General features: G+C 29.4%; 3 protein-coding genes across 5 annotated transcripts in view; 2 read left to right on the forward strand and 1 right to left on the reverse strand.

Annotated features, from left to right (window-relative positions):
* Window positions 1-4,760, forward strand: part of LOC115884064 (probable serine/threonine-protein kinase DDB_G0282963) — a 32,129-nt gene extending 27,369 nt beyond the window's left edge. For all 3 annotated transcript variants that reach the window (XM_030902516.1, XM_030902517.1, XM_030902518.1), the window contains exons 11-12: window positions 179-358; window positions 2,820-4,760. In XM_030902516.1, coding sequence (XP_030758376.1) covers window positions 179-358; window positions 2,820-3,194 — 555 coding nt within the window. In that variant the 3' untranslated portion in view covers window positions 3,195-4,760. The remainder of the gene's footprint in view (window positions 1-178; window positions 359-2,819) is intronic.
* Window positions 4,761-5,443: 683 nt separating this feature from the next.
* On the forward strand, window positions 5,444-11,670 carry LOC115884061 (alcohol dehydrogenase class-3). The gene is made up of 7 exons (XM_030902511.1): window positions 5,444-5,724; window positions 5,786-6,029; window positions 6,299-6,519; window positions 8,628-8,844; window positions 10,971-11,237; window positions 11,361-11,499; window positions 11,554-11,670. Exons 1-7 carry the CDS (start codon window positions 5,707-5,709, stop codon window positions 11,582-11,584), a joined length of 1,137 nt encoding a protein of 378 aa, XP_030758371.1. The 5' UTR covers window positions 5,444-5,706; the 3' UTR covers window positions 11,585-11,670.
* A 101-nt stretch (window positions 11,671-11,771) lies between these two features.
* LOC115884060 lies at window positions 11,772-15,840 on the reverse strand. Its single transcript, XM_030902510.1, has 7 exons — window positions 15,618-15,840; window positions 15,128-15,546; window positions 13,952-15,073; window positions 13,534-13,741; window positions 12,902-13,053; window positions 12,404-12,613; window positions 11,772-12,014 (listed from the first exon to the last, which is right to left on the reverse strand). The coding sequence occupies exons 1-7, from the start codon at window positions 15,709-15,711 to the stop codon at window positions 11,787-11,789; spliced, it is 2,433 nt and encodes an 810-aa protein (XP_030758370.1). The 5' UTR covers window positions 15,712-15,840; the 3' UTR covers window positions 11,772-11,786.
* Window positions 15,841-16,871: the final 1,031 nt, after the last annotated feature.

Here is a 16,871-nt window from a genome sequence, read left to right on the forward strand (position 1 = left end):
AATGCGCGTCCAGTCTAAAAGTAAAAGTGTTTTGGTGTATTGTGGTGATTTAATGTTTTATTTTTCTGTGTAACACCAAAGGTTCCAACCCACAACTGTAATAACACTGTATATAGTTAGTTCAAATAGACACTACTTTTACATATAATAATTTCAGTGATATTCTCTTTCTTTATAGATTAATCCAGCAATACTGAATGATAACCTTGATTCATCGACTCAATTGCCATCTGATGATGGACAGACTGAACCAGAACTATACAACCAAGAAACTTTTAATACAAATATCGGACAACCTCACTCTGAAATTAACTACGAATTACGAGAATTGCCATCTTTGAGTCTCAATTCGACACAGGTAATATTTTTATTATTATGTGAATAACCGTAAATAAATAAACTGTTTGTTTACATTTTCCTTCTATATGTTGGGTCAATATAAATCAATTTCAGATGAAAAAACAATATTTGGTCTATTAGTAAATGATTATAAAATTTATTTTACGTTGTGAATAAATGTTGGTAGTTATTAAAATTGTTATAAAAATATAAAATTTTAATAAAAATAGATAAGTTATAATAATTATTTATAACCATAAACATCCGATACGCTACTGAAGCAGGTAAGTCAAATTTACGTATCTAAATCTTTGACATCTAATCTTTGACAAATAGTAAATAAAAGCAAAAATGCAAGAAAAAATATATAATTAGTTAATTTAAGTGAATTTCATAAATGATCGGTTTACTACACGTATGTATATTATATAGTTACTTACTAGCGATAAGTTGTTCCATTATTTCACTCGATTTTTGCCGAGATCTACCGCACGCTACACAACCAACTATTTTAGGGTCTTTTTCGATAAATCGCAATAGTGTTACTGTTAATTTAAATTCTGCCACAATTTCCATCTAGATTTACTACCTTTATACAACTATCAGTAGTAGAATAAATAATAAATAACATAAAATAAGCTCCGTAAAGACTAACAAATCCACAAAATTTCAAATCAAATTCAAATGTGTCAAATGAATCGTCAAACAGAACTGTCAAGGATCCCCACCCTAGAGTGCTTTTTCCGCCCACCATGCATGAATACATGGATAGCATTATGCTCCTTCCTTAGTCTTCTTATTCAAAGGTGTATTTCTAATTTATTTGATAGAAAATGACACTCTGAATAGAATGAAATATATCACATGTCAACTTTTGATATTTTTGCATAATATGATTTATTTGAAACTATAACATGCGGTTCATAACGACAATTTGACCCGAAATACCAAGTGTGGGATACCAAATTAATCGTAAAAAATGCTTTTCCCAAATATGCTAATGAGCCATCTTTGTTTCATTTCAGAAAATTGAGATATGATTAAAAATACAATTTGGACATCTTTTAATAATCGAAAACCGAAAAATATTAGACGATCAAAATTCTTTTTCCACGACCCCTTGATTAAAAATTAATACTTTTAACCTCGCTTTTAACACAACCATAGCACTCTAGATTGCAATTTAAAATACGATTTTTTTTAAAGCGAAAATGTCAAATGTCATTCTATTCAGATTGTTATCTTCTGTCGAATAAAGTACAAATATACCGAACGGTGCCATTTAAAAATCAAAAGTTGTAGTAATTTCCAATGAAGCAGGAAGTGACCAAAAACAAGTGAATTCGTCAACCAATCCTAATTTATGTCATATTCATACCAAATATCGTTTTTTTATATGAAAAAATAAAAACGTTATAGGGGGTGAGCCACTGTCGAAACACACTCGGTATATACTATACAGGGTGGTACGAACTGTATTCCGGAAACTTCGGCAGCATATTCTGCACATAAAAATAACTAAAAACGTTCGTATAAATTTATGCCGTAAAATGCTTAGTTTCGGAGATACAGGGTGTAGAAGTTTCAATTTTATTTCGATTTTTTCCAAATAGGTTCTGAAGTAACGTCAATATTAGGATGAAAATTGGTGTCTTGGAGTTTTTTGATATGAGAAATTTGATTTTGATTTTTTAACTGGTTTGAAGAGTAATAACTTTTCGTCCATACCTGTATAAAACTAACGAGTAAAAAATATACATTTGCGACGCTTTTTTACGTAAAAAAGGTATCTTGGTAAAAATCGCTACGAATAATGGTTCTCGAGATATTTGATATTTGAAATCGAAATTATCAATACCTGTCATCAATGACATAAATTAAACATGTTACTAAATTATAGTCATTAGACTGAAATCATAAATTTGAAGTATTTTTGAGCCAAAAGTTCAACAGAAACTGTTTTGCCATCATTTCTTCGAAGAAAAATTTATAATTAATTAAAAAAGAAGTTCCCAAATTTATCATTTTAGTCAAATAACTATCTACTAAACGGTTTATTTTTAGTCAATAATGACATGTATTGACTATTTCCATTGTAAATATCTTGAGAACAGTTGCTCGTAGCGATTTTTACCAAAAGATATTTTTTGCGTAAAAAGCCACGGAAATGTATATTTCTTCACTTAGTAGTTTTATACAGGTACGGACGAAAAGTTATTACCCTTCAAAACAGTGAAAACACATGTAAACGCAAATAGGAGTCATATTGACATCAAAATCAAATTTTTCATGTCAAAAAACTCCCAAATACCAATTTTCATCCAAATATTGACGCTACTTCAGAAATTATTTTGAAAAAATCGAAATAAAAATGAAATTTCTACACCCTGTCTCGGAAATTAAGCATTTTAGGATATACCCTGTATATTCAATGCACGGAGCATTTTCATATCACGTTTATATTGATTATTTTATTACAGGTGCACGGTATTTTGATTGACTTCATGAACACCTCAAAACAGGACGAGCACAATCGTCTACATCGTATTTTGAAGAAACTGAACACTTCAGAAGAAGAATTCTTAAACAAAATGAAGGAAATCGAATCCAATCCTTTGACCAAACGACTGATTTTGCTGCTTATTAGCGAATGCGGTTCTGATTTGTCCAAGGACCTCAAGAATAGTGAAGTAAGCAGTCCTGTAGTTCCCAGTAATAGTGAAGTAAAACGAGAAAATCATAATTTGGACAGGCTAGTTCATGAAGATCTTAAAGAAGATAGACAAGATGCGAGGGCACTGCAGCTATTGAATAGTTTGTACCATATTGCCTCCAGGTTTGGTAAAAAACGATAACACTGTTCATCTAAACGAATATTTCGTTGATAAAAATGGTTTTTAAAAAGGCGAATGTCATAAAGAAACGTAGCTTATTGACACCTTCAACAGCTTCAACTTAAAAAATAAGAATGAAGTTGACAGTTATTACTTTTGAAATTAATAAAGCAATAATTTGAACGTTCACAAAACATTATGCTGCTCTCTATTTATTTGATTGTGTTACTTATTATTTAAAAACATAACTATTTTGTGTATTCATTATTCAGCAATGCCTTTTACTCAGCAATGTTTCTGATTACTCATTACTATTAATAGCACTTACTTAGTACACAAAGTAGTAGCGGTAAAAAGTAACACATCCGCGCAGTATTCATTGTAATAGCGATACTATGAAATGTACTTTACTAAATAATGAATAAAATGAAGTATTCATTAGCAGTAATGAATATCTTTGATTGGGCATTTAGTATCAATAATGAATACTTTGATGTACCGTATGATCGAAAATAAACGGCGTCAGCGATGGCTATGAAATGAAGATCGCTGTCATTTTACATTATGTAAATTTATATGGGCAATGTCATCGATGTTCATTTCATAGCCATCGCTGACGCCGTTTTTATTCGATCATCCGGTATATATTCGTTGTTGAGACTATGATGTCTTAAATCATTTGAATGATAATCAGTTATCTGCTATAGCATAACAATAAAGAAGACACTTTGAGAACGTCTTTATTCCCCAAAAAATATAATTAAAAAAATGTGCATTTTAAATTCAACTTTTCTCTATTTTTGTTGCTTATTATCTATGACTTATTTATACACAAAAATAATAATTACTATCAATAAATTCGTAATATCTTTACAAATAAAACTGAAATTCGATTTATTAACTTTAAAAATAAATAACAAAAATATTATTTTTCTGCAGGGTAAAATATAACAAAGTAGAGTTTACAGAGAAAATTTGAAAAAAATGCTTTTAATTATATTTAATAAAATTACCTAATATGCTGATTTACTATTAAATTATAAAATTTATAATTTGTCACAACTATGAACAGATTTTTGACTTTAATTTAAAATAACATTTATTTGCCTTTTTAATTAGAAAATACATTAAAACTGGAAATTTATGCTCAAAAGCGTTTTTGTTGCCTTTAATGATTAATATTCCTATATTTAATTTATTCAGTGTTAGTAATAAGTAGCAAGTTTTATAGTTTTTATTATCAGAATTTTAAAATAGTTATTAGTTAAACATACAGGGCATTTTATACGACAATTGTTTTTAACACAACGAAGATATAATAAGAATGAATTATTTAAGTAATAATTTTATCTTAGAGAAAAACTTCATAATTAATAGTTAAACAAAATATATAGTGACTTTCTGCTATAATCAAATGAGCTAAACAGCCATCAAGGGATACAATCTATATTGGTTTCATTATTTATTTATACTGATTTATGTATATAGTATAGAAACCTACTAATATATGTGAAAAATCAACTTAATTATAGTATTTTTACAGGTATACATAATATGTACTTATTTTATATAAATATTATAAGATTATTTAAGAACTTAAATTTTGTAAATATTAGAATATGTAAATAAATGAAATGTATATTTTTATTTATTTTTTTACTGATTTATCATAATCCTTGCCGAAAACGCCAGCAAAATTGTAATATATATTTTATTTTTATCTTTTTTAAGTACAATAATTTTCCCAACTTTAAAAAAAAATCTGCTTTTGCTTAAGTCATCACCAAAAATTATTCAACTTTATAGCTACAGAAATTAAATTAAAAATATAGCTAAGTAAATTCCTCATAAAACGTAAAGCTACCTAAACTATTGTTATCCCTTTAAATTATAATAAAAAGCGGGTAACTGTTTAAAGCGCCAAAAAAATATATGTGGCGTTTCTGTAAACTAATTATGAATGTGGCGCCACCAAACGAAGAGTGTTTGAACTAAGAACGTTATAGATATCTGTAATAACGCTCTGCGACATCTAGAGGAAAGTAGTAAAAGTATGTGTTGCATAGGTTTCTTTAATAATTAGATTGTGGCGACCCCTATGTGAAAGTGGTGAAACTTGGTTTGATACAGATTTCTATAACTGTTAAATATTTGCGACATCTATCCAGAAGTATCTTAACTAAAGCCATTAAAAAAGAAATCTATAATTCGATGTCTATAAAAATTTAATGAGCGCCATCTATAAAGTGAAGTTAGTACTATTTTGTGTTTGGAATTTTGGAATACTGAAAATTTTATCAGCTGTTTTATTACATCGTTTATCTTTTTAATATTCATAACTATCATTTAATAAGTTAAATAATTCATTGATAGCTTCCATAAGTCATAAATATTTATCATTCTAGTAATTATCATAAAATTTATTCTATTTTTAAATTCCTTGTTTTCCTCCATTGATATATTTTCAAGGATACATTTAACGCAATTATTGCTTATTATTACATATTAACAATTGAGAATAATCTATAACAAGATGTCTACCGTTGGTCAAGTAAGTTAATTGTTACTTTATTATTAACATTCGCGTATATTTCATGTTAAAACTTTTTTAGGTTATCCAATGCAAAGCAGCTATAGCATGGGGCCCTAAAGAAGACCTTAAATTTGAGACAGTGGAAGTGGCCCCCCCGAAAGCTCACGAAGTAAGAATCAAGATATTGTACACAGCTGTTTGCCATACCGATGCTTACACTTTAAGTGGGGCTGATCCGGAAGGAATATTCCCTGTAATTTTAGGACACGAGGGAGCTGGAATTGTAGAAAGTGTGGGTGAAGGAGTTACTAATGTTCAACCAGGTAGGATTTAACAAAAAAATTAGTACCTATGGAATTTTTTCTTGTTTGTCCAGAGTGAGTCATATCAACTATACAGTTAAATTAATTTTTTTTTATTGTTTCAATTAGAACATGTTAAAATAAATAAGTACACAAAAAAATTAATTCGTTGACATCTGTCCCATCTATCTACAAAGTTATTTGGCTATATAGGGTGACCCAAAATCACAATAAATCAAATTTCCTCCTAAATTTTTATGCACTTATTTATTTACACCGTGTGTATCTAGGTGACCATGTAATACCTCTCTACGTACCTCAATGCAAAGAATGTAAATTCTGCAAGTCGCCCAAGACCAACCTGTGTCAGAAAATTAGATTAACCCAAGGTAGAGGTGTTATGCCTGATGGGACATCTAGATTTACCTGCAAAGGGCAATCCATCTACCATTTTATGGGTACATCAACATTCAGTGAATATACAGTTGTTGCTGATATATCTGTTACAAAAGTAAGTTTATGTTTTGGTTAATTCTTCTAACTTAAGTTATTTTAAGTTTTTTTTATTTGTAAAAATACTAACGTAATTTAGTATTTTTACAAATAAAAAACATGTTTGTAAGAGAGGAAGAATATTTTTAATTACCTAATATATCTTGAAAATCAAGGTATTCTTAATATAGACTATGATATTATACAGGGTGGTCCGAACTGTATTCCGGCAACTTCAATAGCATATTCTGGAGATAAAAATAAGTAAAAAAGTTCTTATAAATGTTCCTATGTCCTAAAATGCTTAGTTTCGGAGGTACAGGGTGTAGAAGTTTCTTTTTTATTTCCATTTTTTCCAAATAATTTCTGAAGTAACGTCAATATTTGGATGAAAATTGGTGTCTGGGAGTTTTTTGACATGAGAAACTTGATTTTGATGTCAATATGACTCCTACTTGTAGAGGGCGCCAAGTCAAATGTTACGTGCAACTCTGCCTGCAAAGCTATTGTTAAAGCACTTAGCAAAACATAGACGCCCAAGATCTCATTCAAAATGGGCTAAGGGTTCTTAAAATACATGAAAAAATGTGTTTATTTTTTTAAAATTTAATTTGATGCCCTCTAATGGATAAACGAAGCACTTTTGTATAGAGGTAAATTTAGTCCAATGGACTTATTTTTATTCCAAAACTAACATAGTATATATAGTTCTATCCAGTCCACGCAATATTGGGACACTCTGTATATTTCATAGTAAACCATTGAATAAAAGACAAAGATAGGAGTGTCGACCGCCGCATCGTGCCAGTCAGTCAGTTAAAAGACCAGTGCTTTGCTTTTTCTCTCTTGTTTTTTGCCATTACAAGACTGTAGAGAACAACGGCACAGACTAAAAACACGTAAATGTTTACGCACGCATGCGCATTTCTTATATTTTTTATACATGTAAAAGATTCTTTACGTCTACGTATACGTGCCAGCAGCGGCCGACTCGACCGTAGGCCGTTGTTCTCTAATGACGTTGGTAAAGCAGCATTTGCTTCTAGAAAATTTACGCCTATGGTAATCGCAAAACAATTTCCGATGCACGTGATCAACTTTGAGTGACAAGCGATGGCGACAGCGCTGCCAGATTGTGATGGATTTATGAGATGATATATCTCAATTTAAAAGTGACAAACATATATATTTATTATATCATTTTTAAAGATTTTTACGTTTTATTTTTAATTTAATAACTAGTATTTTAGTAATTAATTGATTTATTTGTTTTATAGCTTATTTTACTTATTACATTGGCAAAAACTAGTCCATTATGAAGATTATTCTAAGCGTTATTAAGGGTTATTTATTTATTGATGTACATCTTACAACGCCATAAGTGGTAATAACAAGTAAGAGGGGGTGCTATTAATGCACAAACTAATAATCACAGCATTTAATAAAAACTAACATAGAAATAACTTTGAAAGTGGTGTAATGTGCTTATCAATCAAACTTACTTCTCTGACTGCAGTCGAGAGTAATAAAGGGCCTTTATTGTCACGTTCTCGTTTAAAATAGTTAATCAGGAAAGCTACAAGCTCTTTGCTTCGACTGTTTAAATGCTTCGGCATATTTTCAACATACAGTTTCAAGAAATGCAACACAAAAACTCGGAAATATAGTTCTTAAAAGAACTGTTTGTCATTTAAAGTACAATTTTTAAAAAGACTATGAAACTATGCAAAAAAAACAGAATTACTCACAGAGATTCAACAAAAACACGATATTATACAAAATAATGACTGACATAATAGGATAATTATTGTCAAATAATGAACGACAACCTTGTTGAAAACGGCGCAATGTGACCAACATAGCGATAATAAAATTCGGTTTAAACTAATTTTTGCAGCTTTAATCTAAATAAAATATCTTTTACAAACATTTGCTCTATAAAGTCAACTGAAGAGCGGCTCGGTATCTTAAATTATTCAACAAATTTAAACATTTTTGCCAAAATTTAATTTAGTCAGGTTTATAGACTTTAGTGTCAATGTCGATATGATTGATGACGTGCATCGGAAAACGAAAAAAATCGATACAAGATATTCACGAAATTAATAAAAATCGTTTTTTTTTTAGGTAAATCCCCAAGCTCCTCTTGATAAAGTATGTCTTTTGGGCTGTGGAGTACCCACAGGCTATGGTGCTGCTTTAAACACAGCCAAAGTAGAAAAAGGTAGCACCTGCGCTGTTTGGGGCTTAGGAGCAGTGGGACTTGCCGTGGGGCTTGGTTGTCAAACTGCTGGAGCTTCTAGAGTCATCGGAATTGACCTCAATCCTGATAAATTTGAAACTGGTAAGGTTTTATATAGAACAGTTCTAATTAAGTATTTGGGGATAGATAAAAAACATATAAAAACTCTTTGCTATTTTTATTTTTTTGTTTTTTTTTCAAATTTAGCATACAGTCTAACAGTATAAATACCAATTTATTAAATATATAATAAACACCAATATGTAATTCAAATTCCTAAAATTGTTTTGCAATAATTATTCATTTACACCCTGTATATAGTCTATAAAATGAATAACTTTGAATTTTGACCGTTATTTTTTACCAACATGGCAAATATAAAATCCCTCTATCAAAAAAGTTACTGATATTCTTTAAATTGAGTGCCTGAACGAATCAGATAGGTAACTCTTTTTACTTTCATGAAATAGAAAAGGAACATAATAAAACAAGTGACAGTTCTTCCTTTTCTTGCGAAAATCAACACAAAATGTAATAAGTGTCAAAAGTAAAATGTCATCAGCTTTTGACATTTCTAAATATCAGACCAATGCCGTCTCTAATAGAACAGCCTTGGAGCGAGATTTATGGCGTCACGCTAGTTAGATACTACGGATTAATAAAAATGTTGTAGAATACATGGAAAATATAATTAATCCTCGTATTTTTTGGTTTGTATTTTAAAAATGATATAGTTTACATGAAATATACATAATATACAGTTAATAAATATAATCTATATACCTATTTATAGCAATAAATTTTGGCAAATAAACTATGAACCATACAAATGCAGCAAATGTTTTACAATATACATATAATGAATAGGTACATAAGATGATGGGTAAAATGTAGAATATATTATACATTTTGGGGTTTGAAAATCGATCTAATTTAACAAAAAGCATTCAATATCTACTAATAGTGATGTATTATTATTTGCATTCACAAAATTTATATGTATATTTTGCAAGTATCAATGTTTGAAAAATTATATTTGCAAATAATACAATATCATAAAAAAAGGCGTCAGCGATGGCTATGAAATAAAGATCGCTGTCATTTTATATGTAAAATTATTCTAAAATTTTTGATTTTTTTGGGAATTAGGTTCGGGAAAACGCTGATTTAGTTTTCATTTGGTTTTTCATTATTTTTTTTTGGTTTAAAAAAATGTTTCGGCTAACATAGCCTTCATCAGTGTTGTGTCATATGAAAAAAATAGTGTCGAATATAATCCAAAAAATTACATATAAAATATTTACAACCTAACCTAACACCACATAATATTTACTGCAATTAATTAATATTAACAAATTAATATAAACTTGTTAAAAGATGACCACACATTTTTTAAAATTATTATTCTTAACACTAAAACTATCTACATTGACTATGCAGTGCGATTTCAGCCATAATTAATGTAACCAAAAATACGAGGAATGTTTTCCATGTGTATTCTACAACATATTTATTAATCCGTAGTATCTAACTAGCGTGACGTCAGAAATCTAGCTCCGAGGCTGTTCTATTAGAGACGGCATTGCGTCAGCATGGCCGCAATTCAAAGTTATTCGTTTTACAGACTATATCTAGGTGACAATGTAAATAAAAATTAAATTTTAATTTGAAAATTAAAAAAATTGTGTATTCTACAAATGATGCACACTGATATGAGTAAAATCATCTAATTTTTGTATTTTTTTTTGTGTAGAATGTAGAATACTAAAATTAGTGAAATTACTGTAAACTTAAAAACATACAAATATGAAGAACTTGAATATTATAGGAAGTGGCTAATATACGGAGATTAAACTGAAAGTTTTTAAAATTTACGGGCAAATTCCAAGAAAAGGCGAAATTTGAGAAGCAACAGGTTCAATCAACAAAAAATCCGGCGACGACAGTTTTTAGAAGAGCCAATTAGCTATCTTTTAGTAAAAAAGGCAACTTTCTAGAGCAAGTCGTTACTTCAGTAGAGATGACAGATAACATTAGCATTTTATATACGCAGATAATTCGTTATATAATTATTCTATCCTAAGATATTAGGAAGTATAATTTGTGACAATTCTAAAAATTGTTGAAATGCACCTAGCTATAAAGCCTGTAAATTATCATTAATTATCATTACAAAGTATACTCTACCGTTTTTTTTATCGACTCTACCCTATAATACAATATTTTAGCGAAGAAATTTGGATTTACTGAATTCGTCAACCCAAAAGAACACGAAAAACCCATCCAAGAGGTTTTGGTTGAATTAACAGATGGTGGTCTTGATTACACTTTCGAATGTGTGGGGAATGTTGTAACCATGAGACAAGCTTTAGAGGCGTGTCATAAAGGTTGGGGTGTGTCTACAATAGTCGGAGTGGCAGGAGCAGGACAGGAAATCAGTACAAGACCATTCCAACTGGTCACTGGCAGAGTTTGGAAAGGAACAGCTTTTGGAGGTTAGGTTTCTCTTGTACTCGGAATTTTTACTTGAACCATGAAATAAAATTATCCAAAACAAAATGCCTAAATCACCGAAAAAACGTTATTGTAAATTTAGTACTACTCGATATTTTTTACAGGCTGGAAAAGTATAGACAGCGTCCCAAAATTGGTTGAAGATTATTTATCCAAGAAACTAAAACTGGATGAATTTGTGTCTCATAATTTACCTTGGAATGAAATCAATGAAGCTTTTCATCTCATGCACACTGGAAAGAGGTAATATTGTATCTTTCTTTTGTGTTTATTTATGCTATAAAAAATATTTTTCAGCATTCGTACGGTGTTAACTATAAGTCAGTAACCAGTAACATGAAAGAAGTTGGACATTTGAACTAATATTTTTCCATTTTTGAATTTTTGTTTAAATAAATATATTTTTGAAAAAAACTTCTTTGTGCCTTCTTTTTCGTTAAATAGTGTGATGTTATATAAAATATCCAAACTTAGGAGGAAAGTTTTCATGGCTGGCGAGAAATAAATAAGAAATTTTCAAAATTTTTTTATTATTTTTGCAATATTTTCTCAGCTAACACTTTACAAACTTGTTTATCGTTTATTAAAACTATTCTAGCAATGAAATCCTTGTCTTGCGCCAAATCTTTGTAAGCCTCTTGTGGTAAAATATTTATCAAGTATATTCCTTCCGTCTGTTTCAAAACTTCTGGTAGATGTTTCAAAAGTCTACACAAGTTTTGTATGGCTAATATCTGCTCTTGTTTGTTCTTTGCTTGCTAAAATATATTCTGTGTAGAGTGTTGAAAAAAAAACAGGGTTTCCTGAGTAAGGTAAATGCATTTAGAGAGTGAATTTGCTGATTATTTTATAAAAAGACTTAATGTAAAAGCCGTGTGTTACTGTTTTTAAACTGATACATATCCATTTGACATTTTTCGATATTTTGTCAATCACATTTTTGGCATATATGGATTTTTGTAATATACCGCCGCGCATTTTTTACTGATCATATTAAAGAAATAAAGTTTCTTTTTAATAACTTCTCATAAAATCATAAAAAATGTTCCTATTTGTTACAAATTTTTTGGCACATCCTGTATAAACTTTTTTTATAAAATGATCAGAAAAATCGGTCCAAAAATGTTTTATTTCACTGATTACTTACCGATTGTAGGAATTTCCCGAACATTTGAAGGCAAAATTTCAGGGCTACAGTTAAGTGTTGTGGTTTTTCTTCACTTTTAGACTGATTTGTGACTTCGCAAAGTAGTATTAAAATATCAGTCAAAGCTTTTAAAGTGATAGAAAATCCCCACTTATCACTCATTTCTTTTAAAATTATTTCCCATTCTGGTGTTGCGCATTTTGGTAAAACCTAGAACAATTTCTCCGCATAAGTGACCAGTTAATATATAGATTTTGAAGAAAAAATAAAATGAGTTGTAGAAAATTGACTTAAGTGGTTTAAAAAGAATAACCCTCCCATTTAGCCGTAAAATGTGGCAACACTGCAAGACGTAAACATCTGTGATTGTTAGTGTTGTGTTCTTGGCTTTAGGTCATTGGGGTTTTAATGATGTTACTAGATTTCAATAAAAAATGTGGCGAAAAATCTTTTATGTTTTAATATTTCTACATTTACTTATTTCTATGACAATCTTACCTTTATCAAGCTTGAGAAGTTCTGGTCAGCCTTGCCTTCTGTGTAACAAGACAACTCAAAATTTGGAATGATGTAATTCAACAATGTTGAATGTTCATTCGCAAAAGCTGAACTTTTGTAATAGTTTGACCAGGGATCATCTAAGTGGTGCCCTTCAACATAAAAATAAAACTGTCAACGACAGTTCAATAGAGAAAAAAATGACAGACGACAACTGTCACTGCCAAACCTCTAGGATAGTCACGGTTTTTAAGTACCGCACTGAAGAAACAAATTATTTTATTTAAATAAAAACGGAGTTCAAGTAAATAAATAATGCTCTGATAGTGGCGAAACTCAACAAACAATATTTAACTCAATTTTTGAAAAATTTATTTGGATCTTGCTGTTGTACCTATTTATGCAATTTTAGTAACACTTAAATAGGACAAATAATGAATTCAAATAACATTATTTAGCTTACAAAATTCATAAAAAACTAAAGCAAAGCAAACTAAACCAACCAAAAGTTAATGTACATGAAATCCCAAATAAACAATTTACTCGCTATTTTTCATTTTTTTCCAGTGGGAGTACAAAAAAACTGTATGTTAGGAAACTGAACAGTGAAAAAATACAATATATCTCTTTACCTATTATAGAAACATGGTCTTTGTGGAAACTTTTTTCTTTAAAATATCGACATTTTTGTAGAATGTAATCAATGCAATGTCTTGTTACTTCTTCATTTGCACTGTTAAAATCTACAAAGGATTTACAGCGGTATTCTGAGGCACATATTAAGATAAATTCAAATAATTCTAATTCCCTTGTAAATTCGCAGGATAAATGTGAAAAATGCTAAAATAAAATAAAAATAATTTACTATAGTATACAAAGTGACTCTCCCTAAATAAGAATTAATTCAATAAATGAAACTTTTTTATGGAAATTAACTAGGAATTAATAAGAATAGTTATCGCCATTTAAAAAATTGTATATGACCTATCTCAAATTAAGAACACGCCAAACAAAACTTTCTTTAAACAAAAATAACTACTGTTTACTTACTTTAAATATTGTCAAACTTGAACTAAGTCCTTCCAAGGAGCCTGTACTCACTTTATGTTTGTTAATCAACCTTAAAATTATATTAGATACTATATAATCCCAAGTATAACACTGAGTATGTAACAAATTCTCAATAAAATTTATATATTTATTAATGTTTTCACACTTTGGTTCATTCTCTTCCAACACTTTCCATATAATATTTATACCTACATGATCTATTTTTATAATCTCATTTGTGATTTCAAATACTTTGTTATAAACACTTAAATTTGTATTGAAAGCGGCAGTGTAGAAATGCTTAAAAAATAATTCTGCATTTTGTAATATCAGGAGAAGAATATTCTTTAAATCTTGTTCACTAAAATCATTTTGATGTTGATTAAACAGGAGCGTTGTTTCGTTTTGTATGTCCTCTTTCCAAATAAATTTTTGTCTGTGAAAATATATGGTTAAAATGCGCTTTAAGCCATCAAGTTGAAGATTTCCTGCACATTTTAGGATAAGCCCTTTATTTTGAGTATTTTTTGGTAAACTTAATAATCTATCAACATCACTTTCATCACATAACATCCACCATTTGTTTAAACACTCTAAAGCATCAGTATTATTAAAAACCGAAGTATTTAGTAATGCCTTAAACCAAGCTTTTTGATTTTCATCTTCTGCATTTATTCTCTTTATTATGGTCTCTGTATCGGCTTCTTGAATTTGTTCCATCAAAGTTTTTGGTTTTCTAGCAATGTTGCCTAACAAACTCACTAACTCTGAGGCTAACTTACATTTCTGATACTTTGAAATTGTGTGATAAGCTTTTTCAGCCACTACAACTTGCAAAGAGCGGTCTATATACTCTACTTCAGCCCATTCACAAAATATATCCAATGTCACAGATTTAACAATAATACAAGTAACTGATATGACTGAATTCACAATTTTCGTTAAAGCAACTATATTTTCATCTATATAAAGTAGAAGATCTAATAACTTTAATAACGTAAACCCCATATGAACATAGATTTGTTTTTTAATCATTGTTTCCATTTGATCAGTGAACAATCCAGTCAAATTATTTAAAATTAACCCGGTTACTATTATTATATCATCTATAGTATCCTCAGTCTAAAAAATACATAATTTGTATTGATTTTACAGATGTACCTACATAAAGTATACCTTGTTTGAAATTTCTTCGTTGCTCAATTTGTTCACAACAGCCTTTAACAAACTGAATGCTATTTCAAGATATTCACTTGGTTTAGTCTTCTTCAAGCATTCAATAATTTGATCTAAGAGTTCTTGTGTGAGATCCAAAGGCATATTTTCAATTAAATAACAATATTGTGGAAATAATTTTAAGTCAAAACATACATTTGCTAATACACATTTTGACAATTGCGGTATTATATTTATTAAATGGGGATTTTCAGCAAAATTTGGGTGGTTTTTGAAGCTCGTGTTTAGGGCCAGAAAAAATATCAAATTATTCAGTTCCTTGGTTGATTTCTCATTAATTTTAGATTCTTTGTAATATCCTTTGTTAGTAAAGTATTTTCTTAATTCCTCAACTATCACATTCAATTTTTCTTCATTTCCTGAAATTGTAAAAGATATTTTTTTTTAGTTAAGCAAAGTTTAGTAAGAAAAACAAATTGACTTATATTACCTCCACTGTAATTTATACTTGATAATTCACCAATTTTAGATTTTACTGTTAAAATCACACCTTGTAATCCTATTATATCACTATTTAATTCCATTTTTCAGATTTTTAAATTTTAAATGTTTTGAAACTTCAAACGTTTAAAAAATTTAAATGCCATCAGAAAAATGAGGTTATTTTTTTAAGAATGAGCGATTCAGGGTGCAGCCCCTTATTTGCCCTTGGTGCAGCCACACTATCCTAAAAGCGGCGTATCGGCGTAACGACCTTGAATCGATTTCCAGTAATTTTATTGGCTGAAATTTTTGACAGATGAATTTGACAGATAAAATTTCTGACAGATGAATGTTTCAGCCAATAGAATTACTGGAAATCTATTCAAGGTCATTACGCCGTTTTTAGGATAGTGTGGCTGCACCCTCAAGAAATCGATAAGGATGGGTCTGAACTATCGATAATAATAATATCGATAGTTAAAAACCACAAACGAAGGGTTTATTCCGTTAACACGATATGCCACAAATCCATAATTCTGAATTAGACTTCGCAGTTTTGAAAAAATGTGTAAATTTAACTATTAATAAATATACATTTTAGTATAGTTTAACTCGCTAAGTATTTATCTAACAAATTTGTTGGATAAAAAGGAAGAAAAACACGTTACTAGGTAATAAAACTGATTTCTGGTTGAGTGGCTTACCGTGCTATTACAATAAGCCCCTCAATCTCAATTACAAATTATTTGATCCACCTACAAATACAGGGGTTTTAAAAAAACTATATTTTTTTGTAAAATTATATTTTATTTAAATGAATCACTATATATATTTTTATACTTAAGTTAGATCAAAAAATTATAACACTAACAGTATGTTGCTTCTTTTTTTTCACTTAAATTTATATTAAAAACGATCTCCAAGCAAAAAGCTTTTTTCCATTACAGAATGAAGAAAATAAAATCCTAAAAAAATTTGAAATCCCACAAATTAAAAAAATGTTTTCTTCAATATATGTTAAGATCAAAACAGCATACAATCGAGAATTACTATAAAAACGGCGTCGCACTGGCCTTTTAAATGACAATCAACAGTAATTTGTTGGGTTCCTTTTGTTTGGCCAATTTGACAAATTTTTATGTCAAATGTTAATAACTGACATTTAATTGTTGGCCTGACAAATTCTCTAAGATCTTCATTTCAAAGACTACTACGACGTTGTTTTTTTTTTCCACGAGAAATCTACGAAAAATACTTCCTG

The sequence above is a fragment of the Sitophilus oryzae genome, unplaced genomic scaffold, assembly GCF_002938485.1.
Source record: "Sitophilus oryzae breed Bouriz unplaced genomic scaffold, Soryzae_2.0 scaffold_2009_pilon_pilon, whole genome shotgun sequence".
In the NCBI taxonomy this organism is placed as follows: domain Eukaryota; kingdom Metazoa; phylum Arthropoda; class Insecta; order Coleoptera; family Curculionidae; genus Sitophilus; species Sitophilus oryzae.

Bases quoted from the DNA above. Each gene is read 5' to 3' on its own strand.
- LOC115884061 (XM_030902511.1), top strand. The intron at 6,520-8,627 runs GTAAGTTTATGT...TTTTTTTTTTAG, and splicing joins CTGATATATCTGTTACAAAA to GTAAATCCCCAAGCTCCTCT. The intron at 11,238-11,360 runs GTTAGGTTTCTC...TATTTTTTACAG, and splicing joins GAAAGGAACAGCTTTTGGAG to GCTGGAAAAGTATAGACAGC.
- LOC115884060 (XM_030902510.1), bottom strand. From the start codon at position 15,711: ATGGAATTAAATAGTGATATAATAGGATTACAAGGTGTGATTTTAACA. The intron at 13,054-13,533 runs GTAAAGAGATAT...TTTATGTTGAAG, and splicing joins AGACCATGTTTCTATAATAG to GGCACCACTTAGATGATCCC. The intron at 12,015-12,403 runs GTAAGTAATCAG...AATATATTTTAG, and splicing joins TCGGGAAATTCCTACAATCG to CAAGCAAAGAACAAACAAGA.